The following is a 23,059-nucleotide window of genomic DNA, read 5'->3' on the forward strand; positions in this document are numbered from 1 at the left end:
ATGTAGAGACAGTCATGCCTGTTTGTTTAGGTAGTCACTGGAGACTTCTGTTCTAAAATTACTGACTACAGTAGCTGAAACACAGACCATATGGCTTGAAATACATGAAACATTTACTTTATGGCCCTTGACAGAAAGAGTCTACTGACCTGACTGTTAAATATATCTGACATCTTGTCTGTCCTGCATAAATGTTTCTTAAATGAACAAATACAAATAGACAGCAGACATAGTCTACTGGAAATCAAAAAACAAACCAACTTTGGGGCATCATTTTCATGCTATTAAATCCTCAGCAAATTAAAAGGAAATGCTAACATCAAATCCAAGAGTAATTGTAGTAAAAATACGTGTGGCATGGAAATTTGCTCAGCAAGTTTGCAAAGCATAAATAACGTCCCGAGAATTCTTTCCTTAGGAAATAATTAAACAGAAAAAACAAAAGCAATGCTATATATACAGAGACACTAATTATAGCATTATGTGTAGAAGCAAACACTGGAAACACTCATTATGTTAAATTATGGGGAGAGAGAGAACTATTAATTTGTATAACATTGAGGATATTGAGAAGAAAATGCTGTCAATTAAAACTGAAATGCTTATGACTTAATACCAAGCTTAAAAAGAAAACCAAAATGTACTATGTTCTATGACTTTAGCCTCTGAGAGCTTCAGAGGATGAACTGATTTCCTTTGGTTTCCACTTTTGTTCCATTCTAGCTTGTCAGTAATAATGATTTCAATAATAGTGGCTATTATTGGTACTGAGTACTTCCAGCATCTCATGTAATCTTTACCAGTCCCATGAGATTTAAAGTGTTAATTATATTAACCTAGATGCAAACACACACACACACACACACATGCACATGTTCCACCCTGAATCACTTTGCTCTACACTTGAAACCAACAGAACATTGTGAATCAACTATATTAAACTAAACAAAAAAAGTAGCATGAATCCAATTCAACAGATTCACAGGCAGAGGCTTTGCAAACAGCTTGTCCAGGATGTCTTAGCTATTAAGAAAACAGGGTCCTTGCTAGTAAACACGTCCATCACTGCCCATCACAAGGAATGGCATTTCCTTGGACAAGTATTAATTTGGGCACTGGACAACTTCAGTCCAACAACCTATGATGGTACTTACATGAGAAAAAAATCTTGGAAAAATACTGCAATTTGAGCCTCAAAATAACTGGTATAGAGGCACTTACGATTATGCTTTAAAATGTTAGATTGTATTCAGTGAGATAATGCTTAAAAAAAAAGTGCTTATCAGAAAGCCTTGTGGCATTGTGAAATGCAAAGCATGCACACCAGATTTACTATCAAAACACTGACATATATTTTCAACATTTTAAAAAAATTGGTAAGACTTAGAGTTGTTTATTCGGAGAAGGCAATGGCAACCCACTCCAGTGTTCTTGCCTGGAGAATCCCAGGGCTGGCGGAGCCTGGTGGGCTGCCGTCTGTGGGGTCGCACAGAGTCAGACACGACTGAAGCGACTTAGCGGAGTTGTTTATTACCTGGTATATATAGACAAGTGCTGAAAATTAAACTCCCCAAAGCCGTCCACACTTAATACAGAGCTGTGTTTCTTAAATGAAGACTATCCCATTCAACCTTATTTTGCAATGCCTGGTCCTGACATGATGAATCATTTAAGATTCATTTTTACAATGTTACCTCTGTAACATAACTGATAAAAACACAGCTGTGTTTTAAATATCACAGACTCTATTGACACCCACAAAAAAGCATGACTTCTCTCCCTGCCTCCCTCCGGCTATATCTTCTCCCAGAGTTTCTCTTCCCCATCATCACTAGCAGCACAATGTCTGCAATTAAAAACCTTGAGTGACATTTCATAAAGCACTGGCAAGTGACATATTGTCATTTCCAGTCACATTATGTAAGGCTTATCAATTAAAGAAATTTGCAGCTTTAAATGAAACATGGCATCCATTATTTAGCATGTTTTATTAAGGGTATTGCTAAGACTGCTCCTGGCACTTTATTTCGTGGCATCTCTGCTTGCTATTATTCATTCTTCCAAGGAAATACAACAGTCCTGAAATGGATAAAATCTGTCAACTCTCTCAAACAAGCAAAACAGCTGCCACATCTTGTACTCTTTCAAACTATCACGTAACAGTGACAATGGGTTTTGACACTTTTCAGTGAATATTTATCTTAAATGCATGTGCTGAGACAGAGAAACAAGGTGACAGCCTCTGTGAGTAAATAGCTATAGACTCTGATAATAATTCATTTACAGTTATTTTTCAGTGGTTTGCAGGTCATGCTTCTCAACAGAGCAAAAGAGAAACAGCAAACACACCTGTCCTTAACCGCCCCAAGCAGGAGGCGCTGTGTGAGACCTGCCTTTGCGCCCACTGTCTCTGCAGCTCTGGACAGCACCCCTCACACTGCACAGGCTTAGGTTCCTTATCTGCAAGTTCTGAGGATTAATATTAAACTTGAACACTTCCAGACAGGATAATATCAAATAATGCATGCCAAGTTCCTAACACAACACCTGCCACAGAGGTGTGGTCTGAATAAAATGCTGAGTCTACATGTCTACACTTCCCCGTGACTTTTCTTGACTAATTCTTAGTGGGTGAAAAAAGACTCTGCTGGCTGAAAATGGAAAATAAGAAGGGAAGGATGATCGACCAGCCAAGGTGGTTCGTTTCCTGCCTCAAGTGTTTAAGTCCATTTCAAGTGGAGCCAGAGAACCCCTGGCCTCAGGTACTGGGAGCCCCATGCCCAGCAGCATCCTTCAGGCCTCATCTTTCTGCCCCTAAATAAGGATTCCTGGGAGGACAAGTTGGGGGTAGGGGGGATGTAGGGCTGCAGCGGAGAAAGGGGTGAGAGAATCAACCTAATGCAAAGAGAGCCTTTTCCAAGAGGAGGATTACCTGGCTGGGAGTGGACCCCTGCCTGCCTCCTTTTCTCCAAGACTGACCAACTCTATAAAGAAATAGCTAATGAGATGGATGAAACTGGAGCCCATTATACAGAGTGAAGTAAGCCAGAAAGATAAAGACCAATACAGTATACTAATGCATATATATATGGAATTTAGAAAGATGGTAACGATAACCCTATATGCAAAACAGAAAAAGAGACACAGATGTACAGAACAGACTTTTGGACTCTGTGGGAGAAGGCGAGGGTGGGATGTACAGAGAGAACAGCATCGAAACATGTATATTATCAAGTGTGAAACAGATCACCAGCCCAGGTGGATGCATGAGACAAGTGCTTCGGGTTGGTGCACTGGGAAGACCCAGAGGAATCGGGTGGAGAGGGAGGTGGGAGGGGGGATCGGGATGGGGAACACATGTAAATCCATGGCTGATTCATGTCAATGTATGGCAAAAACCACTACAATATTGTAAAGTAATTAGCCTCCAACTAATAAAAATAAATGGAAAAAAAAAAGAAAAAGAAATAGCTGTAGCCAATTACATCCAGCCTTCAGAGTAAACTATGAGAAAGGTCTTCCAGCCAAGCATCCCTCTGTGGACGTGAGGCTCCCCTGAGCTGCGCTGATGCATCCAGTTCTTCATCTGAGAGCCCCAAGGCTGTGGTTGGTGTCACCCCACCCAGCCCACAGAAAGCCGCCCCTGCCGCGGCGTCCACAGCATGGGGACAGGCGGTCACGCCACCCTGCTGCCATCCGCCTGCCTTTCTGTTTCTCCTTTGAGGCTCGTGATCTCTGAGGGGCCTGCAGGCCAGCCAGACACCTCCACCCGCACCGCACAAGGAGCAGGCGGAGAAGCGGGAGGGTGCGGGGCCCAGCAAAGTCCTTCCCCTGAGGAGAAAACCGGGTCACACGCGGCTTTCCCCAGATCAGGGGCTACGTTCTCCCTTCCCCTCCCCAGACTCCTCGGGGCTCGAGGAATGATTTGTCAGGAAGAAAATATCTGTTTGTTCAATCCAATTTCAAAAATTTGTGCTCCAATGAAAACATAGGTCTCTTCTTTAAAGAAAACGATTTTTATTCTTTCTTTTAAATTAAAAGGGAACAGACCGAGCATTGCAGGGACTGATGGAGTAAGATCCCAGGTCACAGTTCAGCCTCTCCCACTTACAGCTGCGTGACCTCATGCCTCTGCGCTGGAAACTCTTTGCATGAAATACAAGACCAACAAGAATACCTAACTTGCAGGGATATGAAAGAAAGTGAAAATGTTAGCCGCTCAGTCATGTCTGACTCTTCGTGACACCATGGACTGTACCCTCTAGGCTCCGCTGTCTGTGGGATTCTCCAAGGCAAGAATATTGGAGAGGGTCACCATTCCCTTCTCCAGGGGATCATCCTGACCCTGGGATCGAACCCAGTTCTCCTGCATTGCCGGCAGATTCTTTACCATGAGATACCGGGGGAGGCGGGAACATGGTGAACATTAAATACAAAGATATTTGTAAAGCATGTGAATGATATATATGTTTAACTATTATCACATCTTTTTCTCTAAAATCTACATTTTCAATGACCAAGCAGTAATGCCTTACCATCTGATAATTGATGCTAGCCCATGTATTCCTCTGGGGCTTCCCAGGTGGCGCTAGTGGTAAATAGCCCACCTGTCAATGCAAGGGATGGAGGAGACATGGGTTCGATCCCTGGGTTGGGAAGATCCCTTGGAGGAGAGCATGGCAACCACTCAAGTATTCTTGCCTGGAGAATTCCATGGATAGAGAAGCCTAGTGGCCTACAGTCCATGGGGTCACAAAGAGTCAGACATGACTGAAGCGACTTGTCTTCTTTTTTTTTTTTAATTTATTTATTTTTTATTGAAGGATAATTGCTTTACAAAACTTTGCTGTTTTCTGTCAAACCTTATTAAAAATACTTTGAGCCTGATTTATTAGACCCTTAAGAAAAATGAATCTAGAGATAATCTCCATCTGACTATTGTTACATCTATATTTTCGATACTATCATGCTATTTATACACTCATGTGTATCTCCATGCATGCTGGATATGTGATTTTTGTCTCATTATTGCAATCCACATAGTGGCATGTGAAACACAATGGCCTGTCCTGACACAGACTCACCCTTCAGTAGGAGCTCACTCCTTTTCTGAGTCTCTATTGATTTTCTCTTCTTAAACTAGCCTGGTAGTCTCTCTTTTTTATTATTCTAAAGAACTCCAATAAAGCATAAAAAATTTGCTTAAGAGCCAGTAGCAGTAAGATCAGATAATTTATACAAATTTACTTTCAATTTTTTTTTTTCTTGTGATTTGTCTCCAATCTGAAATCTGAAATCTGAATTTGTTTTCAGGACTGGAAGGGGGAGAAGATAGAGATATTAATTATAACAGCTAATACATACAGAATTTCACTGTGTTGATGTCTCTTTAAGGATTTTATATGGAATATTTCATGTCACCTTTCCAAAAGACCTAGGAAAGAGGAACTATTATACATGGAGGAAAACGGAGAAGAGAGAGAAAATAACTCTGCACAGCCCATAAACCTCATGCTATATCATCCATGTTCCATTCACCTTCTTTATGGTTTAAAGACTTTGCAGGCTGTTTTGCATATGCCATTTCATCTTCATACCAACACTGAGAATATCATCTTTCCAAAACCTTTGCTTGTCTGTTGACATTACTGTGTAGAGATTGGGTATGTGGCCTCTGGAGCAGGTTGTTGTGTGGACATCTTGCTGTAGTACATGCAATAGTTTACAGATGGGAAAGAAACGTAATAGAGGGATCCAATGTACTTACGGTAACATAGACTGTAACCGCTATCTTTCAGAACTGAACCTATTAATAGACTGTTTTCTCCCTAGAGTTCTCTTAATTTTATTCTTTATGTATCTTGAGCCACACATGCATGAAACTTTTCAATTCTCTGCCTACTCCACTAACTAATCAGCCTCACCTTCAAAGTTTTCCATACTCTTCGTTCATTAGATCCCAGTACCATTTCTTCCCAAAGTAAGACAGCATCTGAAATGAGGTTCTTTTTGAGAAACCTGTTTGGATTAATGCAGAACTAGGCTCACCCTTATCTTCTGCCTAAAAGTAATTGTGAAAATAGACTTCTTCCGTCTGCTGCTATTCAGCTCAAATCTGTCTCAGCAACTGCTAAGAAGCTAAAAGGAAGGATTCCAATCAGACAATGGCATAGATTCATATATTTCAGACCCATTTTCTTACGAGTCCTTATCATGAAACTACCACTGTCTACTGAAACCTACATCATAAGTAAAACGTACGCATAGCACCTGGACACTGCATACATTAGCAACTGCTGTGGAAGGAAAACAAGAAAACTAAAATTCCTCTGCTTGCTATGTCCGAGTCCTCTGAAACAGTAGATACTAGCATACATAGCTAACGAGAACTTGAAATGTGGTTATTTCACCTTGAGAAATGCTGTAACTGTGAATTACATGCCAGGTTTTGAAGACTAGTGTGGAAAAAAATTCAAACTACTTCATTAATATTTTATACTGATATGTTGAAATGGTCATATTTGGGCTATGCTGGGTTAATAAAATGCATTTTTAAAATTAAACACACCAGTTTCTTTTTACTTTATCAATGTAGTTATTAGGAAGTTGTGATTACACAGTTGGCTCTCACTTTTGGATCACATTATGTTTCTCGCAAACTGCGCTGATCTAAATACTGAAGAGTTAGTCACTCAGTTGTGTCTGACTCTTTGCGATCCCATGGACTGCAGCCTGCCAGGCCCATCTGTTTGTGGAATTCTCCAGGCAAGAATACTGGAGTGGATAGCCATTTCTTTCTCCAGAGGGTCTTCCCAACCCAGGGATTGAACCTGGGTCTCCCACATTTCAGGCAGATTCTTTACCTTCTGAGCCACCAGGAGAGCCTCTAAATATTGAGGACCTGGAGTTTTTCTTGGGCAGGCATGTCAAGTTGAACAGCCCCGAGCCCCTGCCTGAGTTGAGAACATGCATTATTGAATGCATCTAGTTTTCTTGTTATTGTTTTCAAACCCTTTTGTTTCTCGTCTAAATATACATAACTGCACATACAGAAACAGGACATCTTTGTAAAGACTAGAAGATACAATCGGGACAACAACCAATAATGAGGGAATATTAGAAAAGATTCAGATGTTTAGGTGCAAACTCAAGGATAAATGAAGAAGAGGGAAACATGGCATCTCCAGAAGGAGACGGTCCAAGTCCTCATCCTTGAAAGAAGTTAGCTTGATGCTGCTCTCCTGTTGAAGGGGATCGGCTTTAATTAGATCTGGCTGGCCTCCCACTTCATCATGTGTTCACTTTACTAAATACATAGTTATATCCTTTTTCTCTAAAGAGCACCATGTGACTCTAGAAAAGATACACAAATTTAAGTGCCATTGTTCAAGTTAAATGCTGCCACTTGGAGCTGTAATGTAAATTTTTCAACACTAGCAAATGCTCACTGCAGAGATTCGGTGGTGTTACTGTTAGTAGCACTATTAAGAGGAATCCTCAAGCAATTTCTGGAACAAAATAACCAGAATGTTGGGGAAGCAGAAATTATACTCATTTTATTTTTGAAAATTATCTAAGTCCACATTGCTGAAATTAATTTATCTCTTCCAGATATGCCATATCTACACATTTATAAGAATCAGATCTTTGATTTTTTTTTAAGATCCAGTTATCCAACATCAATGACAAACTGTGTTGTACCTTTTGATTTGTTTCATAAAATAATTATATCAAACTTAATTCCCTTTGAAATGTTACAACCCCAAGCATTGAGAAAAGCAAAATTTAAGCATAAATTTAATAATCTAGGATACAGAAGAGATTGATCATTTAAAAAGCTCTGTGATAGAGTTGGGATTTAATAAATTGATGACAAGATAGGAAAATATTATGAGCTGAATGTTATGTCAACTTTAACCTTCTGAGATTTACAAGTTGGGAGATTAGTAAAGACCCTCCAATTAAGAAGGAAATACTTGGGAGATATGAGGAAAATGGAAACTGGCATAATTGCTGTTAACATTTACTTTTTCATTTTCTTGTTTATAATAACTCCTCATCAGATGCCTAGCACATTTCTATTCATCAATTAGATGTTGGGATGGGGGATTAAATATAGCATTAAGGGCACATGGCTATGGATTAGGGTAACTTATAAGGTACAGAGAAAGCAAAGATATAGTCACAAAGTTTTTATGTCTGTAAATGATCTCCTGGAAGGTTAAAAACTCATTGAGGAAATACTGTTAAGACATAGGTTAAAATATAAAATACCAATGAGATAAATGCTAAAGACAAAGGGACTTGTGTTTTCTTATAGCAATTTAAAGTAATTAGCCTCCAACTAATAAAAATAAATGAAAAAATATATATATATAAAATAAAATAAAATCGCTAAGCTCAAAAAAAATAAAATAAAAAAATAAAAACGGGTTGTGATGGTTTTTTAAAAAGTGACTAAAATTTGGACTCAAGTGTGAACCTGACAACTAAGTAAAATTTATGGCTCTAAGGGAGATGAAAGGGAAAACTTTGTAACAGGAAAAAATGAATGCTTGGATTTCTGGTGGTGAACTGGTAAGGGACTCTTCAGGAAGAAACCTTGCCAAGTAGCATTTGCTGGTTTCCCATGTCACCATGGGGGGAGGGCAAGGGGGTGAGAGGAACGCAGCTCCTGGGAGATGCAAGCAACTGGCCTTGGGGGAGTCAACCCAAGCAAAGCATCGTGTGATGGAGAAAAAGGCACAACATCTGTGTCTCGGACACTAACAAGCAAATTCCAGGAGACACTGAAGGACAGGGAAGTCTGGCATGCTGCAGTCCAGGGGTTTGCAAACAATCAGACATGACCGAACGACTGAACAAATGGGACACTAAGAGATGTCAGTGGAGAAGTCAGTTAAGACAAGGGAAGGTAGCATCAGCGCAGCTCTTTGAAGAGGCTGCACTTAGTTCTTACTGAGTCACTGAGGTGGTCTGACTGGGAGAGGAATGGGTGATGATGGAGACGTGGTTTTTTTTTTTTTTTGGTGTGGGGAGTGGGGAGTGGGATTAAGGAGGAGAATGTAGGGTGGAGGCAGACATTCTAGACATGGAGTCATTTAAGCAACAGGAAGCAGGTCTGGGTGAGAAGGAGAAAAGTGCCTGGGATGGGAAAGTTGGAGAGTGAATGGTGACGCATGAAAGGCTGAGAGAGGAAGAGTGGTGAGCAGGGGAAAACAGAGACTCTAATGTTTCACAGAGTTAATGGGGAGTCCAGAGACACAAGGGGAGACAGAAGGAAGAAAGTGCACATTCAGGATACCCACATGGCAGCGTCCTCAAATGGGGTCACTGAGTCGAGGGAAATCAATGAAAAGACGAGGGTGGAGATTCTGGATTTTGAGGGCATCACCCTTTTGACAATAGAAGATAGAAAATAATAGCAGCAAAGGAACAAAGAAGTGAGAGATAATAGATCTGAGGAAATGCAAAGAAATGAGCATTTCGGGAAGAACGATGGATGGGGTATAAGATGCCCTTGACAGGAATTTCTCTAGGATGCAGTGAGGGTTTGAAAATGGTGTATCTGAATCCCAACCACTATCAGCTGGAATATCTTAAACAAGTTATTTTCTCATCTAGCCCTGAAGTGCCTCATTTGTAAAGTAACTATTTAATAAAACACCTACTATGACGTTTAAACAGGAATGCCTCGCTCATAATAAGTAACCACCGTACACCAGTTAGAAGCTGTAGTTATTGTGGCAGCATTAGTAACAACCAGTGGTGTTAGCACTAACAGAAGCAGCAGTAGTGGCCTGCCACTTGTTTAGCTGCTCAATTGTGCCTGACTCTTTTTGTGACCTCATGGACAAGAGCCCACCAGGCTCCTCTGTCCATGGGATTATCCAGGCAAGAACACTGGGATGGGTTGCTATTTCCTTCTCCAGGGACTCTTCCCCGCTCAGGGGTCAAACCACCACCTCCTGCACTGGCAGGCAGATTCTTTACTGCGGAGCCATCGGGGAAGCCCCAATACACCACTACTGAGATAACTGACATCAGAAACATCTCATGAGACTGCCACACTTTACAGAGATAAAGAACAAAATAGAAAAGTATTCATTAGGGAATATCACTCAGCTATAAAAAAGAATGTATTCGAGTCAGTTCTAGTAGGTGGATGAAACTATAGCCTATTATATAGAGTGAAAGAGAAACACCAACACAGTATATTAATGCATATATATATACACATATATATGGGATTTAGAAAGATGGTATCAATGATCTTATATGTAATGCAGCAAAAGAGACACAGATGTAAAGAACAGACTTTTGGTCTATGTGGGAGAAGGCAAAGGTGGGATGATTTGAGAGAATAGCACTGAAACATGTATATTACCAGATGTAAAATAGTTGACCAGTGCAAGTTCGATGCATGAAGCAGGGAACTTAAAGCCAGTGCTCTGGGAATACCCAGGGGGATGGGGTTGGGAGGGGGGTTCAGGATGGGGGACACATGTGCACCCATGGGTGATTCATGTCAATGTATGGCAAAGACCACCACAATATTGTAAAGAAATTATCCTCCATTTAAAACAGGTAAGTTAATTAAAACAGAGAAAAGTATTCATTAAATAGCATAGACTAAAACATAAACATACTGATGGAAACAATGCACTTTGATATGATGACTTAAAGTTGTGAATTTGCCTGCTTACATGTACAGATTAAAAGTCAGACATGGTTCTTGTAATAAACTCTAATGGAAAAAGAATGAAAATATATAGATATATACAAATAGATATAACTGAATCCCTTTGCCGTACACCGGAAACTAATATGATGTTTTATATCAAACACACGTCAATTCTAAAAAGGCAGTCATAAATTTGAGTTTTAACTCATCATGTACTATCTTTGGAAACTTTGGAAAATTAAAATTGTGCTTCTTCATCTGTGAAATGAGCATGAAACATTCATTATTTCACTGAGGTCTTATGAGAATTCAGTGATTTGATTCAGGTAAAACACTCTACACACTTTCTGAATTACATTAAGACATCAATAAATGTAAGCTAGGTGGGCTACTGTCCATAGGGTTGCAAAGAGCCAGACACAACTGAGCATATACACAAATGTAAGCTACACTATTATTTTCTACACCATAAGGTGAGTATCTCCTAGAAAAGTCAAAACCTAAGACTAAAAGTATGTTCTTTCCAAAAGTTACTGGATCAGGAAATTAATGTCACAGAAAAGGCTGAAAATCCAAGGTTTCTAAAAAGAAACCGAGTCCAACCTTGCACCAAACCATGAAGAGGAATACTTGGACTAGAGCATTCCTTTATGGTCTGTCTCCAAAGACCAAGAGTGTTGAAACAGCCTTTTTGTGATATAATTTAATTATCAAGGAACATCTGCCATTTTTAATGAGAAAAAGATAAAAAAAGAAAAAGAAGAAACTTCAAAGAAGATCAAAAGGAAAAAAAGTGTGTGTACTAAATCTTAGAATGCTATGAAGATAAGGGATAAAAATGTGCAGAATTCCACAGAATTTCAGAAATAGGATGAAGAGAAATCTTAGTATTTATTGAACACATCTATATCTGCTACTGACTTTATAGGGTCCAGTCATGGTGTATTCTTGATGAGGGCAAAGAAGGAGAGTAAAAAGCCTGGCTTAAAACTCAACTTTCAAAAAACTAAATGGCATCATGGTCATTTAGTACCATCCGGTACCATCACTTCATGGAAAACAGAAGGGGAAAAGTGGGAGCAGTGACAAATTTTCTTTTGGGGGGATTCAAAATCACTGCATACAGTGACTGCAGCCATGAAATTAGAAGACACTTGCTCTTTGGAAGGAAAGCTATGACAAACTTAGACATGTAAATCCATGGCTGATTCATGTCAATGTATGGCAAAAACCACTACAATATTGTAAAGTAATTAGCCTTCAACTAATAAAAATAAATGAAAAAAAATTCTACCATTAAAAAAAAAGCTTATTAAAAAGCAAAGATCTCACTTTGCTGACAAAGATCTGTATAGTCAAAGTTATGCTTTTTCCAATAGCCATGTGCAGATGTGAGAGCTGGACCATAAGGAAGGCTGAGCGTCAGAGAATTGATGCTTTTGAACTGTGGTGTTGGTGAAGACTCTTGAGAGTCCCTTGGACTGCAAGGAGATCCAACCAGTCAATCCTAAAGGAAATCAACCCTAATATTCAATGAAGGGATTGATGCCTCAGCTCCAATACTTGGCCACCTGATGCAAAGAACTGACTTATTGGAAAAGACACTGATGCTGGGAAAGATTGACGGCAGGAGGAGAAGGGGGCTACAGAGACGAGACAGTTGGATGATGTCACCAACCCAATGCAGATAAGTTTGAGCAAACTCTAGGAGACAGCGTAGGACAGGGAAGCCTGACATGCTGCAGTCCACGCAGTCACAGAGAGTCAAACCTGACTTAGCAAATGAAGAACAACGTGGTTCATTAGGTAACTTATAATATCGCTATTGGGAACAGAACAAACTGACATGGAAAGACCCAGCATGTCGTATCTTGCTTTTGCTAAGTGGAACTTTTCCTGACGTCAGTTCCAAAGCCACTTGCTTAATCCAGGTGTGATCGCATCACACCCTCCCCGCCCGGGCACTTACCTCTGCAGAACGGGGCCGGGAAGTCCCAGGAGGCCCCGTTCCCCGGGCTGACGATGCAAGTCAGGATGGCGTGGCCCTCCAAGACATAGCCAGAGAGACAGCTATACCGGATCTTATCTCCTATGTTGAATCGTGTCCCGTGAAGGACTCCCTTCAGGATTTCCCCAGGATTTCCACATGTGTGGCTGGGTAAAACTGTTGGGGAGAAAAAAAAAAAAAAGAAAGAAACATAAGTTAAAGGAAGATTTTCTACTGACATCAGTCTATATCACAAAACATAGACCTCATTTGAATTACTTACGTTAACAAATCTAGCTATCTTAATTTTGCCTAAAATACAAGTAGCAAAATGGATTCATGTTGTGTAAAATCTACAATTTTGTTCTCCTGTAAAAATACATGTGCATGCGTGCACACTCAGTTGTGTCTGATTCTGTGCAACCCCATGGACTGTAGTCCACCAGATTCCTCTGTCCATGGGTTTCGCCAGGCAAGAATACTGGAGTGGGTTGTCATTTTCTTCTCCTAAATTTATACACACACACACACACACACACACACACACATACACACACAAACATAATGCATAATTAAGTGGATTTTGTTAAGAGGAGAAAATACAGTTCTGCTTAGATTCAATGTTCTATATGATGTCTAGATCATTTTCCTAATAATGAGATTCTAAGCCCTATAGAATTAGCAATTAGATAATATAGCAGAATATAGATAGCTGAAAAAGTGGTAACAGAAGCACATGAATGGATATGCATGCTATATTTTTCCTTATTCCTCCAGACCAGCACTGCTTGACACACACCAGTAATAAATGTTCTATCAATGTTTGATGGATAAATAACTGAATTAAAGAATAAATTAAAAATCTCATTTGCTAATCTATCAGACTTTCATAAGCATTGTACCACTGCTATATTCCAGGCCTTCTGTAAGGCTCTATGCATTTAGAGCATCTGATTCACAACAAAGTTTTAAGTGTAGGTTCTGACAAAGCAAGTATTGTCTTTATTTGCATTTCAACAAGGCAGCCTTGGTTCTAGTCTTTCCTGGCCTCCTCACTTTTCACACTGACAGCACTCTCTGTTTAATTCAACTGCCTTCCAACCAAATGGACACGATGCTGTTTCATACTCATAGGACATAATTTTGAACTTGACTGATACACCATTAAGTTGAATAGACAAAGTGGAGGATTGTTAGCTATAGTTGCCATATTTCTGGTAATATTTAGTATATCATCTGTAAATTAGCTGTTATGATGTAGAATTCAAAAAAGAAAATGATCCTACTATTTAAAAACTAAATGATTTACAATAAAAAAATATATCCAAATGAACAAAACTGTTCTACTTCTGTATCTATTTTTTTTTTTTTTGCATTGGTATAGGAGTATACTTTGCTATATATGTAAAATACAGAGAAGTTTTTATTTTTTCTTTGTTTTTAAACTCAGAGATAAATAGACCTTTCCCAGTGAATGGGGAGGAAATTTCATTTTTTCAAAGATTAATTTTATTTTTATATAATTTAAATACATATGAACTAAGCTATACAGAAACACTTACAAAACAAATGCCATAGTTTACATGTTTAATGTTATTGACATATTTGTGAAATTACAATTTATGTAGTCAAAGTTTGCACACATCTAGTTTTTAGAAAATAATTTCTGAAAATAGTCTACAAAAACCTATTTGATAACATAATAGAAAATAATTCAGTATAATCTATAAGCATCTTTGTTGTCTTTTATAAAAAAGAAATTCTGTTTTTAAGTCCACAATCACTATCCCAAAAGCAATAAGTCTAAAAACAATTTTAACTCTTTGGAATTTGTCTGTGACTTTCAAAAGCAGAAAATTTTCAATTCTATCTTGGAGAATCACTTTATTTTATGCCCTGGGATATCTGTCAGCCAGCCTAAGCTAGGGTTGTTATAATCAAAGGCAGTTGTGAGACATGGGCTGGCCGAAACTGTATCATCAATGGAGAGAGAAAAGGAAAGGGGGTTTGGGAGATATATGAGCATGAATACTTTTGGCATTTTTCTTCCTTGTTCTGAATGAGAATTTTGATTTCAACCGATCTTATTTCAGGAAGAAAAAGTATTAACATTTTAATGTGAATAGTGTCAACCAGTGAATAGAAATTATTAAGGATGATTTAAAACATTTACTTCTAGTTGCAAACAAACACAGAAATGAAAACATGCCCATAATATTACAAAAGGATCAGTTGTTTCATTAAAACATTACAAAAATATCTTAAATTGTGAAAAACTGACACACATTATAAATAGGTCAATACCAAGATACACAACTCAGACATGCAGACAATGCCAAGATATGAAAATCCAGCAGCTAGAAAAAACTAATTTAAAATAAATAAATTCAACTCTGTTGTCATTCCTGCCAATTTCATTTGAACTAATTTTTAAGCCAGTTTCCCTGAAGATACTGAAATGTCTCTGATGTCTCCCAGAGCAATGAGGACACATTAAGTATTTAGTAAATGTTACCAAGCTGACTTGGCCCTCCATTTAGTTTGCTTTAATCATTCCTTGAAGTCATGTGCATGCTCTCGCAGATGCTTCAAGAAAGGCATTCCTACTAGGGTGGTGGGAAGGGGCACCTAGCGCAGACACTTGTTGATGTGAAAGAACGCTGAAAGGAGCGCTTGGCACGGCTCTTTCCTCTTGTGGCAGGCTTCCATCCATCAGACCCCACGGAGCCAAGTCTGCACACCCGGGGCCTGAAACCTAGGCTGTCATTCCAATTACGCTCGTGGAAATCCCCTCTACGATCCTTCTGCTTTAGCTAGTACAAACAGTCACAAGTCAGTGACTTTGTGAGGCTTTCACATTAAGCCTTAGACCCAAGCATTTCAATCATTAAATGGATGCCATATCAAATCCCTTTTCGGAAGACACATAGAAACTTGCAACCAAAAATACAGTATTCATATTTATCACGAAACAGGAAAAAAAGGCTGGTGAAGAGGAGCCTGCAATTCATCAGGCACAGCAGCATTTTTAGCAAGACGTGCACAATTAATGAAATTTCATTAGGGGTGTTCATATGGAAACTGGGTCCCCTAGGGTGTATGTCAGACAATTTGTTTACACTCTATCTTTCCAGGAGTCTCACTGGAGCTTAGGGAAATAAAACTTCAAATACGCACCTGAAACACAACTCTGGAAATAAAACCCAACGGTATGTGATGTGTTTGTCCACAGACTGTTTGCCCTGAACTCCCCCCTGCAACCTTCGGGAAGGAGTAGAACCACCTGATTATACTCATATTCAGGACCACTTTTAAAAGTCAGATGTTCAAGTCTTGAAACCTGCCATTTACTCTCTGGACCGACTCTCTGAGCCATGGCCATTTGGTGGGACACGAAGGTGCAGAGAGAGCAGATGTGTACCAGGAGAAGGAGGGATGCTTGGGTAGGGGGAGCAAGCCTTTAATGCCATCCACTACCAAGCTCTCCTTGTCCACATGATGAAGAACAATGTGGGGGACATGCTGTGAAAATACTATATTATTCCTGAAAAGTTACAGGATCTGGATGAGAAGAACTCAAAGAGGAGTGCGTTTTAAGTAGACTTTAAGGTGGAAAGCAGTAAGGTTTGGCCAAATTAATACAGAAAGATTATTTTTAAACAAAGGATGCAGTTCTGGCAAATGGCTATAGAAAAGTACCCAGCATGGTGGATTATAGGAATCGGTGTCAGAGAAATGCATGTTTCTACTCCAGAAACACACCTATAAGGTTGGAAAAGTCTCAGTCTCTATGTCTTGATGAGAGGAATGAAAAACAAAACCTAGTAATGGTGTGTTAGGATACATTTATGATATAAAGCAGAATCAATAGCTAGCAGGGCACATGGAACACAATAAGTGCTCGATAGGTGTATTAGCAATTTCAAATTTACTTTCCCAGTTCTAAAGCACCACATGGACTTTAGAGAAATGATACAAATTTAAAAGTATGCAGGGGTTCTGATAAATACCAATTTCAGAAACAATGAAACCAGAAAAAGTCTGCTATAGTCAATGTTGTCATTACAATAAGAATGCAGTCATTAAAAGCGGAAGAGAGAAAGACATTCCACTTTTTAGCCATGCTAATTCTACATCTTTATTCTTGCTCTATTTTAATAATAATCAGAAATACACAGCACATTTGATGCACTAGACACTGTTTTACTGGTTCACATATATTAACAGTATATATGAAGTAAGTACTGTTATTACCCCCTCTTACAGATGAAGTAACCTTATGGCAGAAAGTGAAGAGGAACTAAAAAGCCTTTTGATGAAAGTGAAAGATGACAGTGAAAAAGTTGGCTTAAAGCTTAACATTCAGAAAACTAAGATCATGGCATCTGGTCCCATCACCTCATGGGAAATAGATGGGGAGACAGTGGAAACAGTGTCAGACTTTATTTTTGGGGGCTCCAAAATCACTACAGATGGTGACTGCAGCCATGAAATTAAAAGACGCTTACTCCTTGGAAGGAAAGTTATGACCAACCTAGACAGTGTATTAAAACCAGAGACATTACTTTGCCAACAAAGGTCCGTCTGGTCAAGGCTATGGTTTTTCCAGTGGTCATGTATGGATCTGAGAGTTGGACTGTGAAGAAAGCTGAGCACTGAAAAATTGATGCTTTTGAACTGTGGTGTTGGAGAAGACTCTTGAGAGTCCCTTGGACTGTAAGGAGATCCAACCAGTCCATCCTAAAGGAGATCAGTCCTGGGTGTTCACTGGAAGGACTGATGTTGAAGCTGAAACTCCAATACTTTGGTCACCTCATGCGAAGAGTTGACTCATCGGATAAGACCCTGATGCTGGGAGGGATTGAGGGCAGGAGGAGAAGGGGACGACAGAGGATGAGAAGGCTGGATGGCATCACCGACTCAATGGACATGAGTTTGAGTAAACTCCAGGAGTTGGTGATGGACAGGGAGGCCTGGTGTGCTGCGATTCATGGGGTTGCAAAGAGTCAGACACGACTGAGCGACTGAACTGAACTGAACTGAACTGAACAGATGAAGACGCTGTACCACAGAGAGGTTTGGTAGCTTTCTCATGGCCACACAGCTGGTGAGTACTGTTGACATAGGGTTTGCACAGGATGGATCCAGAATTTCTGCCCTTCAGCACTACAATAAGCTTGTCACAAACTTTGTGTTGTCATCACAAAAAGAAACAAAAATGATAAAATGACATTAAATCAGCCATGTTCTCAACAGAGCTTTGTTTGACATGATAACTGGAATATAAGTTTTGGGGAGCATTACAATGTTTCCTCATGTAAAACTGAAGGCAAAATTATTACATAGCTTTTAAAAAATATACTTCAAGCTGTCAGGTAAATTTGCAGGATGGGAGAAAGGGACTAGGAGGGAGTGGGTAACAAAGTTAACACAAGAAAAAAAGACCAGGCAGGTGGATTTGAAATCTAGGGGCTGGATTTTCAAAAGATTTTGAATAGCAGTTTTAAGACATTATAAGCCTGTAAGAAATGAGAACACAAAAATTCTCATTGCAAAATGATGCTGTGTGAAATGACTGTGGGGAATGCAAGGAAGCATGTATGGTCAAGTGACCCCTAGGATGAGCTCACGGTCTTTAATTTTTCTGGTTGATCTTTTACCAGGGCGTATATCTTTAACTCTAAAGGAGAAAGTTGTCTTCACTTCACTAACCTGTATCTATGAGCAGTTGGACCTTTACCACCCCAAACAACACAGGCATCAATCTAGACTTAAATGACTGTAAATCTAGGACCAAGGAACTAAGAATTAACTGCTGAGGAAGAAACAGCCACAAGAAGAATTTATGATGGTGACCCAGGAAGAGAGGCTGTGGCATGAAGGCCACGGATGTGGTAGAGTAAGTTTAGTTGTGAACATGAGTGTGTTCTTTGTCGTTAAGTCTGTTCAGCAGCTCCATGAATCGATTCTAGAGTCAGAAAGAAAAGAGGGAAGGACCAGAAAAATGCCAAGTTTCCTCTCTAATTTAGAGAGTAACAATGGAGGGGATATAAAAGAAAAAGAAGTGGGGGCCAGACATAAATCTTCTGAAATACCAAAGTTAATGGGAGAGGGGGAATAACTGTTAAACAAAATAGAAAAATGGCCAAAAAGTTAAAATTGAGATCAGAGCGCCTGGGAGTCAAGCTGAGAAGCAATCATAGAAGAATACGTCTGGTAACATCCACAGTTGAAAATTAAGCATGTGAGATTGACATACAAAACAAGCACAACAATAAGTAATAGCACCAGGTGAACTTTTCAATTATCACTGAATTATTGGACAGAAACTTGCAGGTACATGAATTTTCTCAGATAAATTTACATATTCTCCCACCACATGGAGGATCCCAGATTCTCCTAATAATGACTTATAAGCAGATACACAATTTTTATGATCATCTTTATTCTTCTCAACAGTAAACTTTACACTCAGCAAATGCATATTCAGCTGCTTACAAGTGTCTCAGTATTTCTATAATGATAAGGTAAAGAAAAAGACACTGAAACAAACTTTACTACAAGCCCTTGCAGAGTATCATGTTGACGAGAGCAAAGTTGCCAGCAACCACTCAAGAACTGATCAAAATGACCTCTGCTCTATGCCAAATGTTGCTTCTGCTTACTCTCTAACACATGATGACCACGTAACAAGGATAATACAACCTGTCCCAAAAGTTAAATACTACATTAAACACGATGAGGGGTGGTTAACAAAACTAAATTAGAGTGACCCTAGAAAACAGTTCTAAACTCTTTCTTTGTCACTGTTCATTTTATTGAATAAAATTTTTAAAAATAATCTCACTACAATATTTCTTTGGCTAAGCTGGAGTATCAGTGTTTAATGAAGTTTGAAAAAAAAATGTCAAAATGTGTTATTGCTTTAAATGACTTTCAAAGCCTTGGGCATCAGTCATTGTCAGATCGTGATTCAAATGAGAGTCCATAAAACCTCCCCAGCAGATTCCCCGGAGAGGGCAGGGATCCCAGGTGCAGAGAGTGGAAACCCAGGGTGAGACTGACGGTCTTCCTGAGTTGAGGAGGCAGAGATGAGAACCCCAGATGTCAGGGAGCCTGAAGTTTACAAGGGAGCCAGGGCTCCAGAGACCTGCAGAGCCCCTCCTGAACATGGGTGAGTGCTTACCAATGCATGCATGTAAGAAGATGACCAAGGCTAGTGGAAGAATTACTAAGGGATCACAGGCAAAAGCGTGCAGACACTCGCAGGGCTGAGCAGAATACCTGCTCCCAACAGGGAGAGCAAACACCTTCATGGCTCAGTGGACAGAACTCAGAACACCTGATTCACAAACCCGAGCGCAAACCAGCTACTTAAAAGCTGACCTGAGGTTCCAACTTGGCTCACGCTGCATGAAGTCTTAAATAGTATCTGTAAGGATCAAACTGTCCCAAGAAGTTTAACAACATCCTAAAAATATTTTGAGGAATACAGAAGTATCTAGCACCCTCCAAATTAAGTTTCACAATGTATGGGGTCCAATTAAGCATGCTAACTGGCAAGAAAATAAAATTCATAGTGAGGAGAAAGAAGAATTAAAAAAAAAATAGCCAGAAATGATTTAGATGGTTGAATTACTAGACAGCAGTATTAAAACAGTTACTCTAATTGTATCCTTTGTCTTGAAGAAAGTGAAGATCAAACACCTTAACTAGACATGTGGGGAAAAAAAGGCAGAGACTATTAGACTGGATGAAAATAAGCCAATGATACACTAATGCCAACACACACACACACACACACACTTTAAAGATGCAGAGAGAGGAAAGAAAATGAAAAATACAGATAAAAATCCTAACATTAATCAAAAGAACACTTAAGTTCCTATGCTAATATCGCACACAGTTTTAATGCACAGAGGGTTATCTCCTAATACTAAAAAGGTGGACATTACACTCCCGGACATTTATGTGCCTAATAACAAAGCTTCTAAATACATGGTGAACACTGACAGAATTACAAGGAGAAATGAATATAACTAAATTATAGCTGGGACTACCAAACTACTCTCTTAATTGACAGAAAATCACTAAGGTTATAGAAGCCCTGAAAAAACTCTCAACCAACATCTAATTAATTAATGGTTAAAGAGGAAGTCACAAGGGATATTAGGAAATCTCTGAACTACATGAAACTGTTCAAACAACAAGTCAAAGCTGTGGGATGTGTTGAAAGTCATGCTCTTAGGAAGATTCACAGCACAGAGAGTTTATATTATGAAAAGAAGACAGATAAACAAATCACTAAAGAATGGAACATGAGTAACTGGAAAAGAAACTGAAATAAAGGAGTATCAAAGACAAAAGTAGACATCACTCCTCAATAAAGCTGTTAAAAATAATGTCAATGTATCTTATCTCATGCTCCCTTTTCCCAACAAATACATTCTGAGTTGTTATTAGTGATCAGACTGCAAAGGTGAAGATGCCCCAGATTCTGCCCTGGAGATAGTTCACAGTCCAGGAGCCAGCAGAGCAAAGAACAATCACCACACAGCTTCTTAAGAGCCCGTGCAGAGGCTGTGTGCAGTCTATAGGAATGAGGAGGAGCTGTGGACGGCCAGGCAGAGGGAGAGACCTGCAGGGAGGAAAGAGCCTCTCCCCCTGTCTCCGGCTCTCTCTCCACTTCAAGTAGACTGCCGCAAGGAAGAGCCTTCCAGCAGGGACAACATGGAGCATGCAGGCATGAAAAGCTTTGGGAGGAGGAGATCTGGAGGAAACACACAAAGGAGGCAGCCTCCGGAGGCTGCTGGGTGTCTGTCATGAAGAGGTGACAAACTGCAGAATGGTCAAACTGAAGTTATAAAACCAAGCATGTTTTGTAATTTTACCCATGGAAGGTCATGTAGGTGATGGTAGTACACATTTACTTCCGTGCTTCAAGTTACATTTTTAATTACCTTAAAATAACAATATTAAGCACATGTTGCACATCTGGGTTAAACACTCAGACACTACCTATGCTACTGCTAATTCCCCACACAGGCATCGTTTTCCAAATTTATCTGTAAATAAGAAGAGAAACTTGGTGGAGGTAACACAGATGAACCCACGTCTGTTTAAACCTGGGGCATGTCTACCACCATACTGCTTGTGTTGATATAATTGATATACTTTTAAATAGGAATGTGATAGAAATAATTTGGGGGTAGTTTAATAGGAAAAAAAAGAAGCTGAAGAACTAGGAACCAGGATCTTGTCCTTTCTTGCCCATTAGTTGTCTGCCTCTGTGATATCATATTTTATTTTCTGTTTTAACAGTGAGAAGCAGGGAGAGAGAGGGATAAACTCGTCAGTTATGTTAAGGTTAGGATTCTGCACAACAACTGCTGTTTCAGAACATATGACTTTTGATGCCTTTCTCAACACCTCTTCCTGTAAAGTGAAAAATGCAAATGCCAAAGGAAACTTGGAAAAGTAACACAACATTTAAAGATTAAACAAAATGCAATCATCATTTATTATTTCCTTCCTGTGACATGGTCTTGAGCTACAGAAAATCCCATCCAGTTTTTTTTCTTCTTTTTTTCTATTCTAAACTCTAATAAAGATTCTTCTTTCCTCCATGTCTCCCTTCCTTCCGTTATTCACAATAACTTTAGTGAATACCCATCATTTCATATAGATACAACATAAAATAATTTCTTGTGATGAGAATTCTTAAATGTAAGAATCCTAACTCCAGACTCCAAGATTCTTAGCTTTTATTGGGGTCAGCTAGATTTAAGTGCAGAGACCTACTTCTGAGGGCAGGGACCCCTCCACAGGGAGGAACCTGGCAATTTCATTCTCCAGGTTCTCCAGGCTTCATTCTACCCAATTGGCTGAGTCAGGAATTCTGCACAACAACTTCATCTCAGCCTCAACCTTTCCTCCAGGAAGTGAGCAAAGTCCCAGCCTGGCCCCTTGGGATGCTGACCCTGGACACAGGGACTGGGCGCCGGCACTCTGCCTGGTGGGGCTGGTACAGTCACACTTGGGGGGGAGGTGGCAGGGCTGGGCAGACGAAGGTGTGGGCTGCAGGGAAGTTGCGGTGAAGACTGAACCTGTCCTCTGGGGAGCTCTGGGCTGGGGTTGGTTTGGGGATTGTCCCAACTCAGAGTGAGAGACTAGAGCCCTTCCAGCCGCACCGCCCAGTAGGAGATGTGGCTGCCTCTCCACCCGTCCTGGACAAATGCCCCTTAGATATCCAGTTATGAGACGTGATTGCTCCCTAGACAGGTGTCACCTTCCACCCATCAGTTCCCTCCAACCAGAAGCAATTCCTGCAGACAGTCTTAAGTCAGAGTATCCAGCTGCCAGACCTCAGGAAGGAAAGGTCTAACTCT

The 23,059-nt window shown here is 39.8% G+C and overlaps 1 protein-coding gene across 1 annotated transcript in view; it reads right to left on the minus strand.

Moving 5' to 3' along the window:
• The window catches only part of CSMD1 (CUB and Sushi multiple domains 1), a 2,014,689-nt gene that overhangs the window by 1,027,681 nt on the left and 963,949 nt on the right, over positions 1-23,059 (minus strand). Inside the window, exon 4 of the mRNA XM_043893675.1 lies at positions 12,654-12,848. Coding sequence (XP_043749610.1) covers positions 12,654-12,848 — 195 coding nt within the window. The remainder of the gene's footprint in view (positions 1-12,653; positions 12,849-23,059) is intronic.

Source organism: Cervus elaphus, chromosome 32 (genome assembly GCF_910594005.1).
Source record: "Cervus elaphus chromosome 32, mCerEla1.1, whole genome shotgun sequence".
Classification (NCBI taxonomy): domain Eukaryota; kingdom Metazoa; phylum Chordata; class Mammalia; order Artiodactyla; family Cervidae; genus Cervus; species Cervus elaphus.